Raw genomic sequence first — 14,687 nt, forward strand, 5'->3', positions numbered from 1 at the left:
CTTAGTCGAAGATGTAGATGACCATAGTCATGCTATCGATCTGTCGAGTGGAGATGTTGCTCGCACTAGTACGCGGTGCCAACGCTGGCAAGCGTCTTCGTCGGCATTGGGTGAATAGGTTGGTCCTTGGCAACGCGCAACGAATCTTCGTAGCCGACCAAGGCCTGGGAATGAAGTTTGAATGACTCGCCCATGAGCTTCGTAATTCTGTTACATGTTAGCAAACAATATCTCAGCGTCAGCATAGCTGGAATCAACTTACCCCCAAACTACCACGCCGTCTAGGATGTTACCCCATACACGGGCCACGGTGGAGCTGAGTTTTCCAAAAGCATCGACGGCGTCATCATCAAACAGATTCCGCACCTTATTGTAGATGGCCATCTCAGCCTCCGATGCGGGCTCTTCGTCATGTTCCAGGCGATAGAGCCAGAGACTGAGGATGACCATCAAATCCAAGCCGCAGAGAGGATGCTCGACGCTCCAGTTGGTTGCAGATGTCTTGGCGACCCAGTTGATGCCCTGAACAGCGGCGATCTCAATGCACTCAAAGCACGACTGGATCACCTTGTTCATCTCCTGAGACCGCTTGACCTTCTCGCGAGCGACCGTCATCGCAGCAGCGACCTCGTAAGATGAGTGGTAGCGCAGAGCCTCCTGGATGGACTTGAGGTCAACTTCCAGGCGAGCGCGGGTGTTGCGGTAGACGGCCATCGAGTTGAAGATCAAGGGGTGGCCCTTTTGAGGGGTGCTGAGAGGCACCACAATCGTTTCCGGCTCGCACACTTCAAGCGAGCTCTCCCACGTCTCCAGCGCCAACCGGAGCTTGTATTCGGTCACCACGTCCTGGAGGGCCTCGAAGCTCCTCTTGTGGTTCCAAACTTGCAGGAAGAGCGCGTTGATCAGCACGCGGGTGGCGAAAGCACTGTAGCGCGTCTGCTCGCCCTGGAAAAGGCAGTCGTGCGCTTCACGAACAGTAAGCGGCGTAGAGGACGCCAAGCTGCGGCGCCACGCCTCATCGTCCGTCACATCCAGGTTCCACATGGATTCCGAGGAAGGCAGCTCCAAGTTGTCAAACTCGTCAAAGCTCATCGCTGGGGTGTGGTTGAAAGTCAGCGTGAGCATGCCGAAGAAGATGTAAACGGCGTAGTACGTCCGGCGACACGACTCGTCCTCGATCCACTCCTCGCGGGTCGGCTGAGCACCCTCGCGCGCTTCGGTCCGGAGCTTCAGTTGATAGCGGTTTCCGGCAACCATCTACATTTATCAGCATCATTCAAATAGTACAATAAAGGGAATGCGCTTACATTGGCCAGAAGACTCTTGATGGAACAGGTCCATTCGAGACCCTTGGGATCACCGCTCCAGCTCTCGAAAATCATGTTCAGCAGGGTGCTTTGCATGGCCCAGAGAGGGCACTTGCGCGAGTCAAAGTTGTCCTTATGTTGCAAGAATTGGTTGACCAGCATCTTGGACCCCACGTGGAGCATGAATGCATGTTGCCGCTCGAAGGTGTACAGAGCACCAATAGACAGGACCGCGAGCAGCAATGGCGGTGAAACAGCGGTGGGCTTGAAAGACTCTTGGTGCAAGAACGGCAGGTGAGGGTGGTACAGATTGAAGTACGTGGAGAGATACTTGTTGAGAGATGCGGTCGGAGGCAGCTGGAAGGTCTCAGGGAGCACATTGAGAGAATCCACATTGTGCAGACGTTCAACAACCATGTTTCGCTCGATCTCGTTGGCAATCTGCGGGGCCTTGGGCAGCGTCAGGGCTTGGCTAGGACCGGGCGACCGGCGGTAGTTCACTGGACTGACGGGACCGGTCATCGAGGGATACGGCGAAAGCGCATTCGGCGTTGAGTTTCCAGACATGGGCAGCGAGTTCACCAGGGAGTGCAGCGAGGGAGCAAGCGCATCACCCACAGCGCCGTGTCGGTCCATAACCGAGGGCAGCGTATGCGATTCCGAGCCACTGTCTTGAGACACGAATGGCGATCCCATCGTGTGCTTCGTGTCCGCAGGGGAAACCAAGGTGTCCCAAGGCATCTGCGGCAAGGTCGCGTTGCCCGACATGTACGACACAGGAGGCTCTAATAAAGGACCGCGTCCGGGGGAAAAGGAGCGATCCGATTCAGCACGTTCATTGGCTTGACCAGTAGCGGCGGCTGCGGCCTTATGTTGGAAATCTGTCATCAACATGGCTGCAGTTTCAAGATCAACCATACCATCACTGCTGGCCTCTATTTGTTCGAGAGTAGCAGGATCAATTGTGATCGAGGGCTTGGAAGGGGCGGGTGCGGGGGAAGTCTTTTGGACACCCGCGCCACCACGTCGCCGGCCCTCGGAAACTAGCGGTATCCCACCGTCCTTTGCGTGAACGGTACGGTCATGACGAAGGAGTAAATCACGACGGACGAAAGTACTCCGGCACTTCAAACACTTGAACGGCCTCTCCTTGGTATCTATGAAGCAACGACGGTTAGTATTGTGCCCCAAGACTAAACGACGCGAAACACACAGCCGTAGCACAGTAACTAGTCTGTCTGCAAAGACAGTACACCTAGCCCCGCGCACAGGAAAAGAAGACCATATAGAAAAGAGACCACTCTACTTACGCGAACGTTCGTGTCTGCTGCGATGTTCGCTTCTGCTAAAGGCGCGATTACAAAATTGGCACTTGTATTTCTTCTCTGGGGCTGATGTCTTCTTGGCTGGCGAGTTGGTCGCCTGGGGAGGTGCAGTGGGAGCCATTGCTGAGAATACTGCAGCGAATATACAACCACGGCTGAATCCTAGTAGAACAGCGACAAGATCGAAGACTGCGCTATCGTCCCTTTCGTGATTTCACACCGGTTCTGTAGGCGGGTAGACGACAGGAATTCGGTTTGGTGCCTGATCATTCCTTGTGTGGGGGAATACTCGAGGGCAGTGTTGGAATTGGAAGAAGGGGGGTCCAGCCACAGGCGGACTAGGAGGGGAGAATAGTGTGATAGCGTGTGGTTGTAATAGTGGTGGTGGTGATTGTGTGGTGGAGGCAGTCTTTAATAAGAAGCCGGGGAGGGGAAGTACCAAAGGATGGGAAAGACAGAACGGGAAAAGACAAACAAGAGGGAAAAGGAAAAGAAAAGAGAAGAAAGGAAGAGAGCAAGATGTTGAATGCTGACCCAGGAAAGAAGAGGAGAGAGAAAGAGGAGGGGGGGGAAGAAGGAAGGAGGAAGACGTTTGAGAGAAGAGGGAAGAGGGAGGAGGAGGAAAGGAAGAGAAAAAGAATGGGTAAGAGGAGGGGGGGGATGTTGAATGGATGAGGAGAAAGTAGTTTGTGAGTCGCGGGAGAGAGAGTCTGGGAAAAAAAGGCCTGGTCGAAAGGAAGGGAGCGAGGGGGGGGGGAAGGGAAAGACTGCGCAAAGAGGGAAAAGTGGTGTGGGTGTAGAGAGAAGCGCGCCAGGACGTGGGCACAAGCCGATGGGCGATTCGGGCGATCGCTGGATCGCGACAGTGAGGCGGTCGTGTCCAGCGGCGGTGTTGGCGATTTGGGCGACGAGCGGCGCAGCGACAACAGGGAAGTGGGAGGCGGGAAAGAGGGGCTCCCTCGGCGGGACTGACGGAGGGGGAAAACAAGCGAACAGGCCAGTCCCCGGATTCGAACACGCACTGGGGCCCATAATGCCACTGTCTTCATTCCCCGACAGCCAATGGTTGTACCCGTTGCCCATTCTGACTAACGGCGTGCCCGGGCTAAACGGAACCTGGTTAGGACACGTCCACCTTTCCTTCGGTGACCCATATTTCGAAAAGAGACAAAAAAGTTCAAGGAAATAAGCAAAAATGAAAATGAAAATGCAACAAAATTCAAAACAAAAATGGATCTAACTGCAAAATGATGAATAATAATATAATAGAAATTAAATAAAATAAATAAAAAAGTTATACAAACTAGACTATCTACACAGCTAAAAGAACAGACAACAAAACAAAGCAGTAGCCCAGCCCACCGCAGCCCACATGGGCCGTACAGTAGTAAGTAGACCTCCAACCCGTCAACCCGGTTCAGCCGGGGGGCCTCCTTCGACTGGCTGAAATCGACCGTTTGTTAGAGGTCTTGGGTTGATGTGAGGGAGAATCTTATCCACTCTCCATTTTCCATTTTGCACCCACCATTACTGCTACTGGAAAAGGCAAAAATGGAAAATGGAAAATATGAGAAGAAAAAATGAAAAATAAAATAAAATAAAATCGAAAAGAAACACAATGATCTCAATATCCGAGAAAATAATCCGAGCAAAAAAAAAAGAAAATTTACTCTTCATATGCACAACATTGGGCAGCATCCTACATGTTTCCCCTGGTGAGTTATCGCGACTCAAGATGTGATCTGGACAGATTTGGATCATGGTTATCATGATGATTAGTTTTGTTGTTGGTGGGTTGGCTACAAAGTACACCGTAGTTAGTCGTCACATCTTGGGAACATTATACATCCCCTCTCTTACACAGCGCACAGTCGATACTCTCATGATCAAATACCCCCTGCTAGGGTTAACCCACTCGGATAATGCTCCTATCCCTGTTTGGTGATGGCGCCCCTCGCTCACCTTTCAGCGGTCGAGTGCAGGACCCTAGAAGGATAATAATGGGCCAGCAGAGCTTCTACGGTGTATTCCTGCGACCTGCCTAACTGACCACACAAAAGCCATGCCGGAGCTGGATGGCAGGCTCGACTTTCTACTTTTACTCACTCCCACTTCCCATCGATATTATTTCATAGTGGGGTTTGGGGTGGAATGAGGACTCCATACGGTATGGTATGTAACTTTGTTCAGTGGGTACAAGTGGTGACTCGATGGGTACAATGCAGTGAGGAGGACACTGGACAAGACTTCAGGTTGTCTTAGTAACCTCGAGGCGGACATGACTAGCACCGAGGGACTGAGTGAGGTTCGGATTACCTGCTGTAAACTACCTCAAACGTATCGGGTGCAAGTAAGATGAAGAAAAGCCAAAAAGTCATCCCTCTTGTCCATCCCTATGTGACAGCGCAGAAATCGCAAACTTGGTACAGTCGGCTGCGGGGCCGTCCAGAAGACAGGTAGAGACTGTCATTGACCATTGTCAGTAGACAAAGGTCAGGGCACAGCATTAGACTACAATTTCAGTCGATGTATCTTGGTCATTGCATGGAAATGGTCCACAGTAATTAGAGGGAAAGAGAGTGCTCGGTAGATGAGAAGAAGAAGGGGATAAAAGGAACAGGCTTGAATAGGTTAGACTGGTTTTGCAGGTTGAATTGAGAATCCATCGCAGACACGCACTTTCACTCGTTCCCTCTCTCTTTCTTCTTGTCTCTCACAAACTCCCGTCCAGCCCACAGATTAGTGTTCCCCCCCCTCCCCTCCGTCCCCTCTTTTTTACCTACAAAATTATTTTTCTTTTCGCCCCTCGTCAGCCCCCCCCTTGCCCCTCCGGCAGGGATCCAGCACCGTCAAAATGCCACGGAGACGCACCGCCATCATGATTCGTGTATTGGCTCCCTTCATTTCCACCACGGAATCTCTTCACCCCCCAAATCAAGTGGTCGATTCGTCCAAACCGGGCTCCCATTCCTCACGCTGATCGTACCTACGTACTCATCTCATCCTTCAATAATCCGCATAACTATCTTCAACCATCATCATCATCCCTTTTTTTATTCCTTTTTTTTTTCTTCTTCTAGATCATCTCATGTTACCCCATTTGTATTCTATCCCGCCACCCACTTCCTTACCCCTCTAACCCCTCTAACCTCCCCCTCCTTTCCTCCCCTCTTCGTGAAGTCTAACCCTTCCTTAACCCCTCTTTGGTAAATCGGCTCACTGGGATCACCGCCGGTAATCCCTACTTATGTCGTAGATAACCCACTAGTTATTTGATAATCGGCCGCCCGCCGCAAGGCTGGTCATGACTTCATTTCCATGCGATCCAATTTGTGTGAGTGGGATTGCCCGTCTAACTCCGACTAGAACTAGCCCCGGTGGATCTTCAAATCGAGCGCTGCCGTTGTTCCAGACCCCCTCTCACCTCCGTTCCCCTTCTTCCATCCATCACAATGACGAGTGTTGGTTTATTTGAACGTCTACAAAGTACAAATATAGAATGGTTCGCGAGCGCATTTCGCGAACCACTTCCGCAAACACAAGAGCTTCGCGCGGCATCCTGAATTTAATCCTTCACGTTGCCAAGTCAGTTGAAGCCAGATAGAAGACGGGGGATGAATCGTGCTTGGCTGGTAAAAGCCACCCGTCATCACGCAGCAATAGGAGAATATTGCTGACGATGTGATGTCTCTCAGTTTGACAGATCATCGCCCAGTCTATCGGTAGCCTAAAGAACACACCCCAACATCCCTAAATTTCTGGCAAGCCTCTTGGCCTTCAATGGATGTCCCCTGGACCAAATAGGTAAAGAAAAGAAGAAAAGGAAAAATAAGAAAAAGGGAAAAAGAACTATGTTGACAGAAAAAGCTAATCGTGCTATGCACTGCGAACGCCAGAATGACTTTGGGTCCAAGGTGGTCAGAGGTTCAAACATGGCGCATGGTTTGCCTCCCACTTCAGCTCAGGGTCAGCTGCTCCAGCGGCCGCCAACACGACAGCCAGCGTCAGCAGGTGAAGGAAATCAAGGGTCAAGAACAACAACCCTCCGTAAGGCGATGGACGCTGTTTCGTTTCCAATTCTGCTTGCTCGCTTGCCAAACTCCATTTCCCCTCCTTCCCCCACCTTCAACTTAGTACTTTGGAAGCAATCCAGTGGATTCGGCCACCGAGCGTGTGGGCGGGCTACATCAGGTGTCCTTGTTCGTGGAACACCAAACACTACCGAGTCACTCCATCCTGGGCGCTAAATGGATAATGCAAAAGCTTGAGACAGCAGACAGAAGTCATGTTCTGGAGCGATCCAACTTGGGAGCTTGGGAAGATGCAGGACTGCATCATCCCCAAACACTATTGTTTCTGTTTTTGGCAGTTTGGCATCCAAGCCGAAGATGCATCAACCTAAGACCGACTACCTAGTCCCAACTGCATAAGTGGCATGGGGAATCCGGCCCTTCGACAGAGAGAGTTAGTCTGAAGCCAGAGGTACCCTAGGGCAAGTTACTTGTGGCTGCCTGCACGCCCGCAGTCGCGCCTAACCAGCCTCACTCGGAGACGCGCCCTCGTTCCGCGTCTCCGTCGAATAAGTAAACGATCCACCTTGAGGAGGGGGAATGATTACATACGTAAGTAGACAAGTAACTAGTTAGCTATCTACACGGTGCAAGTACTGTGTACAAATGTGTCACGGTCAGATGACGGTGGACGATAGTTCCGAGCCTGTCCTTGGCCCCTTGGTTCGACCACCACAGACAATCCCAGACTTGGTTCTGAATCTATGATGCGGGAAGGTGTATTCGACTATGAGTTAAAATAGTCTCAGATACATGTGTTTCATACTGGACCACAGAAATTATGAAGCCTATTTTCATCCTCGATCTCAGCACAGTATCATCATAATTATCATAGTCAACATCATCACCACCACCACAAAGGTTCCCGTAAAATCCCGGCACGCGAGTGGGGCATCACTGGGTGGGCCTCAAGGAAACCCCACCAGACACGGTTAGTTACTAGGGAAACGCACATGATCATGAGGGGAGCACAAAAGTACCCCAGGAGGATCGCATACATCCGATAGTTATCCAGAACATTGAATCAGTTTAATTTATCTTTCCACCGCCACGACCGAGGGGTGGTGCTTTGAGCTCTCACTGCCTGCGGATCATCTGGGCGCATTGTATCGACTATCGAGTTACCAAGAAGCGCCCTTCCAACATGCCCCTAGGATCAATCCGGTCACGATCGCTATCCACCAAATGCATGTCACTAACTACAGAAAGACAAACACTGGGATAGTCTGACTGCTATCATGCTAACCATCGATTGCGATAAGCCAGACAGACAGTCACTTCCATCATCCCATGATAAACAGCCCTAGAGGCTTCAGCGATTCTGCGTCTCCACCCAGAGGGATCCGTCCAGATGCAGGCCCCAGAATCCTAATCAGCATTAGTGCCTGAGCAACCCATTCTTACGTACTCCAGGCTCACCGCTTTCATCTGCCAGGAGCTCGGCCTGCAGGAATAAAGCGGTGAGTCGGGGCGCTTACGCTTTTGAGAAGGTCGGAAAAGGATGGACAGCAGAAAGGTCAAATCCAGACACTCGGCCTGCTCTCACACGTCCAGCCGCCCGAATTTCTACCTCCTCGGCTTGAGGTCGAACCCTGGCAAATTCGATTCGTTCACTATCTCTTCCTGGGTGCTTGATCCACTTTCCGAGCCATGCAGCGGTCCGACCCAGTCAACGCCTCAACTTGTCCTGTATCTCATGGAAGGATGTTATGAGCTTGCAGGTTCAGGAACGACGCGAGATGTTGACGACGACCTGCCAGTTGGTCGAAAGGGTGTCGATAACTTGGGAACAAGTCGCTTGGGGTTTCATCTATCAGGCAATATCGAGCACCTGCGTACGGACCATGCATCGATTTCCTAGACCGGCGCACGGGGTCAAGAGAGGGGGGCAATAGTGCAAAACTCCCGTACATACCGATCCTCCCAACCATGATCGATCATTTCCGATCCAGGCTCGCTTTTCTCCGGCGGGAGCGTGTCCTCCATACCTTTGGTGATTCGGTGGGCTTAGAGTCCAATCTCTTGGATATCATCACTCGATTTTTCTCACGCGTTTTGGAACACAAAAAAAGGGGCTAAACCTCAAAAACCAGTCTCGAAAAGCGAAGAAACCCCCTTCTAGCTTTCCCATTTGGCTCTTTGCCCTGCAGCTACCCGTTCTATTTCCTCCTTTGCACCAAAGATGCAGTCGATCAGCTTCGTCGCGAAGGGTCGATCGCCAGATTCCACAACCATGGCTAATGAATCTTCAATTGAATTCCCGCAGGGCGTCTACGATCCAGTCAGGCGCGTTCAACTCCACCAGGTACCGTTGCAGGAAATCAGGAACCTCTTCCCCGAAACCCCGGCCCTTACACTAGCAAGCGTCGGCAGCCATCCCAGGCTAGGAAGTGGAAGAAAAAGTCTACTTATCTCGGCTGGCGCTCATCGTCCCGACAACTTTGGGACTTTGGCGGTTTGCATCGACCCTGGTCGGCGGCGCCCGTGATCCGTCCATCCGTCACGTAATTAGGCAGTAGTGCTCCGTACTAAGTGCCCCTCCATCTCCGAACGGTCTGGAATATCCTAGGCGGGCATCCCTGGAGTCGGTGAAGGATGTCAACCATCACCGTCTCGGTGCCGTTGGGGATTGATCTTGATCCCCGTGGAAAAATTCCTTGACCGCTTCTAGATACCATCAGGTTGGGCATCGCTTTTCTACACATGGCATTGAAAATATGGTCTGCTGTCATGAGAGGTCCCACAACTTCTTGGATGAACAACAAGTTTCCAAAGCATACGGTGTCAAAGCAGAAGACACGGGTCCAAGAAAAAAGAAAATTCTTGAAAGAGCAGATTCTCAATAATGAAAGTGACCCACTCAATGATGAACCCGCTCTTTCCAGCTGATAAGCTGCTCCATCTGTGGGTTGGTACTCCCGAATTCCGTCTGACAAGTTTTCCATCTATTTTTTTTTTTTTCTTTTTCCTTTCCTTTTTCTTCAATTTTTCTATCTTTCCCCTCCACCGCAGCGCTCCGCTTTTCTTTTCCTGGTTTGTGCGTTGTGCGATGCCCTCCCCTAACCCTAGACCTAACTTCAGCAGTTCCACTGACATCGGCAGTTACTTTAGCCTGGTGGCAATAGCAGCGATGGAGCCCGCCAAATACGGTAGTTCGTTTCGCGTCGCGTCATCAACAGAGTGATGTATACATCGTAGGAGCCTAGTTCGGCTTGATTTTCGATGGATGGTGTAGTAGTCCAGGATTTTGTATAACATGTAGTACATCCAATCAGCTAAACCATGGAAAGCTATCTGTCAGTCGGGTTCGTGGTCGGGATATCGGTTGCGTTCCATGGTTCGCTCCCGTCGGTTCCTGATGATATACAGATGCTACGACACGGAGTCCGCATTCTGCTCCGTGGTTTATCGGAGGCTTGTTAGTGGTGTGGTAGGGAACTTGTGAATACTGGAGTCTGACTGAATATTGTCGGGACTATGTGATGTGACGGGTTGTCGCAGTATGTTAGATACATCCCTGGATGCTGAATTATATATTGTGGTGGCGAGTATATCTCACGGGATGTAGTTTGTATGAAGGCTACTGTAGTATACACTTGATTCAATTAATCAATTTTGTTCTTTCTCTTATTAATGATCACTACAGAGTGCTAGTGGTAAAATAGATTATTCTCCCCCATCTACTGTGACAGAAGATATCCTTTGTAGAAATGCCTGACCGAAGAAACCGAACATATAGTACCAACTCTATCGCCGGCATCTATACATGTCACTAGTATACTACAATCTCCCACACCAACACGCGCTCTAGACCCTACATCTACTACTACCATCTATTATCTATTCCCGGCCAAACAAACAGGACACTCTTCACGAAATGAGATACCCTCCCAACCAAGCAAACAAAGTACTACGACCTCTTTCGACCAACAATCTACTAAAACACAAAGTAAAAGTCGAACTCAAAGCAGGCCAAAGAAACGAACCGCTTCCCGGACCCATACAGTAACTCTCCAAGTGAATACAGCCGGATCCAGAAAAGCCATCGGGAATAACTATCTACATAACGATAGCACAAGTCTAGAACACCACCACCCAATTGCTGAATAACCAATCAACTGAACTAAAATGCACAACACTTATCGCCAGCCAATGTATACCTACAGAACTATCACTACTTACAGATCTTTTCGCATCCTCCTCATAACCAAAGAAATATTCCGTACTAATCATAAAAGTGAAAGAAAAGTCTAGAAGTCCCTAATCCATAAAAATCAGTTCAGTCCTCTTAAAATAACTCCGTCCCACCCACCACCAGAAAACCAAAAGAAAAAGAAAAGAAAAGAATAGAATCCATCGAATCCCTCGAAAAACCTTCTCGAAGCACTCCACCCACCCACACCACACCATCCATCGATTTCGCAATCAAATCGGATCCTTCGCTCACATCATCCTGCCAACCGGATGTTTGGGAATCAAGGAAAAACAGTGGTTCTTGAGAAACATAGTGAATGCAAGAAAAAGGGGGAAACGGGGGTACGTAAAACTAACTTTCAAGCTGAGACTAACTAGTACGTGGACAGGTGAGTTGAGATTGGTTGAGGAATGAATGGGTGTGCGGAAAACGGGATGTTGATCAGCTACGTACTAATCATTCTAGTTAGTTAGCTAGCTAAGTTTTCATTTATTTTTCGCGGTTCTGTTCAGTTATCAGCTATCTACGTGAGTGTTGCCACCGATCTGAGGGTTTGGCTCGATTTACTTTGTAGGATGTAGGATGTCTTGTTTGAGTTAGTTCAATTGAGGAGGAGGAGGAGGAGGAGGAGGAGGGAGTGGGTTGGTGTGGATGATGGGCTAGACTTGAGAGTTTGGGGAGATGCCAGTGGTGGTGGTGGGTATCGGAGTGCCCGGGTATAACTAACTAACTAACCATCTACCTGAGATTTAAGGAACTTGTTTGCACTACCCTATGAGATATGCCTAGGAAAAAGTCGCCGGAACCTGGGTTCCTGCCTGCTCTGCTCATTTCCGTGTATTCCGTAGTTCTAGTTCTAGTTCTAGTTCAAGTAGACTAGTGTCGGACTCGCGATCTAGGCAGGGATGAATATGTTTCATTCTAGATTACGAAGTACTCTGCTTACTACCTGACTATTGTTGTGAATATGTGAAGTAACTATCCCTTGATATTCCTGAGAGGGGTATGATAATCATTGCTAAGAGCAGTGTCAGTGATAGTACAGAGTAGTAGATTGACAATATGTAGTACTGTGAGGGGGATCATCTCTTCTCTAATCTCCCACCTCCCCCTCCCCTAGTTATGGTGCCCTTGCTGATTACCCCTCGTGATGATCAGAGGGTTAATGTATTGCTGTTAGACATTAAATGTAAATTGAGAAGCAAGGTGTTAAGACATTGTCAGTGACTAGATTGGTGTTTGTTTTTAAGTTTATTAATTGTTGTTTTGTAGATTGTGTATCTAGTTGTAGTGGCCCATGTGCTATTATTTCTTCACACTACTTTATACAATCTACAGAACTGACTGTAGAGTACAAGCATTAATTATCATTAGAGTCAATCATGCTAGATGCTTGTGTATGTCCATGTCTACCAAGCACTGCCCAGTATCTACTCTATATGTACACTCGGCCACAATACCCCTATACCATCATCGCATCCACGAATAACCCCTATATATCAATTCTACATGACCAAATCACAAAGTAATCTTCAACACGAGTCAATAGAACTGTCCTCTCGTAAACATGTTCTCATCCCACCCTCTTTCCATAAACGTCACCACATCACCATCCAACGTCAGCCCATCCCTACACCACCCATCCCCATCCCCATTCGCAGCCCCCATCTCTTCTACACTCAGAACCATCCCACCCCAACACAAAAACCCCCGCAAATATCCAGCTCGTGCATACCCTAAACCGCAAGCCATCCGTAAGCTGACACCACCCCAATATCAATACCTCGGCAGACCCTTCTCAAAACCGAGGAATATCATACCACCAGTCACCAACACCTCCTCCTCCTTCCTTCCTTCACATGCTTCCACTCCATCCCCCCATCTACCCACACAATGAAATAAAAAGTATCAAGTCCAACGTTCTAGAATGCATAAAGATGACGAATCCACCCACCCACCCACCCGTCTACCCGCTCCCTCCCGATAGCCAACTAGCCAACTAGTCAGTTTACTATGTGGTATAAACACCGATATATCTCCGACCACAGACTGTTAACCTAGTCTGGAAGGTACATACATAGATTGGTATCAGTTTGAAACGACCTAAATGGAGTTAGTCTGGGAGTATAGCCAATAGAGGCAGAGGAATAGTATGATTAGCTCTGTAGGTTACGGTCCGTCTGACGGGTTTGATGGCACGTGGGTGAGGGTAATGATGATATGCTTAGTTTTGTGGATTAGGTTGGGCTAGGGCTGGTGGTGAAGAATGGTAAGATGTAAGATAATTGGTACTGATGAGGGAGTGGTAGGTATGGTAATATGGCTGCAGATATTGCCGAGTATGTGCGAGGTCGGGGGTGTGAGAGGATGTGCGTGTGGCTTGATTGTTGCTGTTGGTTAACTAAGTATCTGCGTAGGGGCTGTATCGGAGTTAGTTCCTGTTGGGGCTAGAGGGTGAGAGTAGTAGTAGAAATGGTTGGTGGTTGGTATTGGGGTTATGGTGTTACAACGCTTGGACATGGATATCTGAATGCTTGGATGATCGAGGATCGTGGTTATTGCTTGTGATATGATGTTGACGTATCAATGTCCCAGACGTGTGATGGATGAGAGACAATAGTTTATATAATGATGTGATATGCACATTTATTATAAGGAGACTAGATGTCTCGAAGTTTCGGAGGATAGTAGGGTATGGGTGAGATGAATTGCTGGATAGATGTGGCTAAATTGCTATCCAAGCTGCAGAAATAGTGATAATTATTGGACACTATTACTTTGATTACGATCTTCCTGGTGGTTCCTCAGAATTTATCATAGCTGTAATGTTGGGCTTTGCTTGAATGGCATTGTGTCATATGTAGACGTTCAAACAATTTTGCATTGGATATGCCTCGCTCCCGTAACATATAGTGTCGGTTATCATATAAGATACTTATTAGCTATAAAGAAATATTGCAAGAAGCATCCAAGGAGATTGCACATGTACAGGTACATAGCGCTGTTTGTGCTCAAGTATGTTATGTATTTGTGTTGTAGTGGTCTTCGGCAACCAATGGCTTTATATGGAAAGAATGAAAAGTTCATTAGATAGGAGCATTGTTTCCTCACTATTGTACTATTACTGAATGTCGCTTCTTGAGCACCCCTTTGTATCTCTCAACAGACTCACTGCTAGCCCAAGTCTACAACAATCGGAACCAAACACACCACGCAATGCAGACAACCTACCAGTAAGCTCAAGACTGGCATTTCTGCAGACAACCGCGCCCCCTGCAAGACAGCTCCCTGGCCGCAGCTCCTCCTGCACGCTGATATAGAACCCTAGTCATTTCAGTTCCGACTGGACCTAATCGACTGGTGTGCGCGGTTATTGGTATAACCGCAGTATGCCTCGTAGCAGTTAGTCTGAACTCCTCCGAGCGTAAAGCCAATGATGAACGATGATCCAGTCACGGACAGAACATCGTTTTGAGTTTCTTGCAGGTCTAGTAGGAAGCTACTGTCAGAGGTAAACAACCTGATCGACGTATAACATTATAGTCCTGCGTCCGTTAGCTCTCGAGTCATTTGACTTTCAGACGCTAGGTGTCTAAGCGTTATGCTGAGTCTCGAGAGATATGATGAGTCAATTGACTCAAAGTACCGTGTCGCTTCCTGTAAGTATGTCTCCATGACTAGCCAGTCAGTGGTACGGAAGTGATCCGAAGGCAACTGTCTGCTAACCAGATACCATACACATCATCCAAGTGGATGCCAAGGCAGAAGTGTCAATGCGAGAATAGCATAA

At 48.9% G+C, this 14,687-nt stretch overlaps 5 protein-coding genes across 5 annotated transcripts; 4 read left to right on the forward strand and 1 right to left on the reverse strand.

Moving 5' to 3' along the window:
• Positions 1 to 18: 18 nt before the first annotated feature.
• BO87DRAFT_124537 (C2H2-type zinc finger protein) lies at positions 19 to 2,898 on the reverse strand. Its single transcript, XM_025617996.1, has 4 exons — positions 2,618 to 2,898; positions 1,308 to 2,464; positions 263 to 1,257; positions 19 to 207 (listed from the first exon to the last, which is right to left on the reverse strand). Exons 1-4 carry the CDS (start codon positions 2,751 to 2,753, stop codon positions 66 to 68), a joined length of 2,430 nt encoding a protein of 809 aa, XP_025476848.1. The 5' UTR covers positions 2,754 to 2,898; the 3' UTR covers positions 19 to 65.
• Positions 2,899 to 3,151: 253 nt separating this feature from the next.
• Positions 3,152 to 3,821, forward strand: BO87DRAFT_399507 (uncharacterized protein; the record flags this gene model as incomplete). Its single annotated transcript, XM_025625444.1, has 2 exons — positions 3,152 to 3,275; positions 3,412 to 3,821. The coding sequence occupies 2 exons, from the start codon at positions 3,152 to 3,154 to the stop codon at positions 3,819 to 3,821; spliced, it is 534 nt and encodes a 177-aa protein (XP_025476849.1).
• Positions 3,822 to 5,510: 1,689 nt separating this feature from the next.
• BO87DRAFT_399508 (uncharacterized protein) lies at positions 5,511 to 6,386 on the forward strand (the record flags this gene model as incomplete). Its single annotated transcript, XM_025625445.1, has 5 exons — positions 5,511 to 5,581; positions 5,713 to 5,806; positions 5,901 to 6,097; positions 6,219 to 6,264; positions 6,336 to 6,386. The coding sequence occupies 5 exons, from the start codon at positions 5,511 to 5,513 to the stop codon at positions 6,384 to 6,386; spliced, it is 459 nt and encodes a 152-aa protein (XP_025476850.1).
• A 922-nt stretch (positions 6,387 to 7,308) lies between these two features.
• BO87DRAFT_399509 (uncharacterized protein) lies at positions 7,309 to 9,363 on the forward strand (the record flags this gene model as incomplete). Its single annotated transcript, XM_025625446.1, has 8 exons — positions 7,309 to 7,365; positions 7,513 to 7,633; positions 8,116 to 8,218; positions 8,287 to 8,537; positions 8,655 to 8,703; positions 8,853 to 8,912; positions 8,985 to 9,104; positions 9,297 to 9,363. 8 exons carry the CDS (start codon positions 7,309 to 7,311, stop codon positions 9,361 to 9,363), a joined length of 828 nt encoding a protein of 275 aa, XP_025476851.1.
• A 42-nt stretch (positions 9,364 to 9,405) lies between these two features.
• Positions 9,406 to 10,125, forward strand: BO87DRAFT_399510 (uncharacterized protein; the record flags this gene model as incomplete). Its single annotated transcript, XM_025625447.1, has 3 exons — positions 9,406 to 9,553; positions 9,588 to 9,614; positions 10,004 to 10,125. The coding sequence occupies 3 exons, from the start codon at positions 9,406 to 9,408 to the stop codon at positions 10,123 to 10,125; spliced, it is 297 nt and encodes a 98-aa protein (XP_025476852.1).
• Positions 10,126 to 14,687: the final 4,562 nt, after the last annotated feature.

The sequence above is a fragment of the Aspergillus neoniger genome, assembly GCF_003184625.1.
Source record: "Aspergillus neoniger CBS 115656 unplaced genomic scaffold BO87scaffold_29, whole genome shotgun sequence".
Lineage (NCBI taxonomy): Eukaryota > Fungi > Ascomycota > Eurotiomycetes > Eurotiales > Aspergillaceae > Aspergillus > Aspergillus neoniger.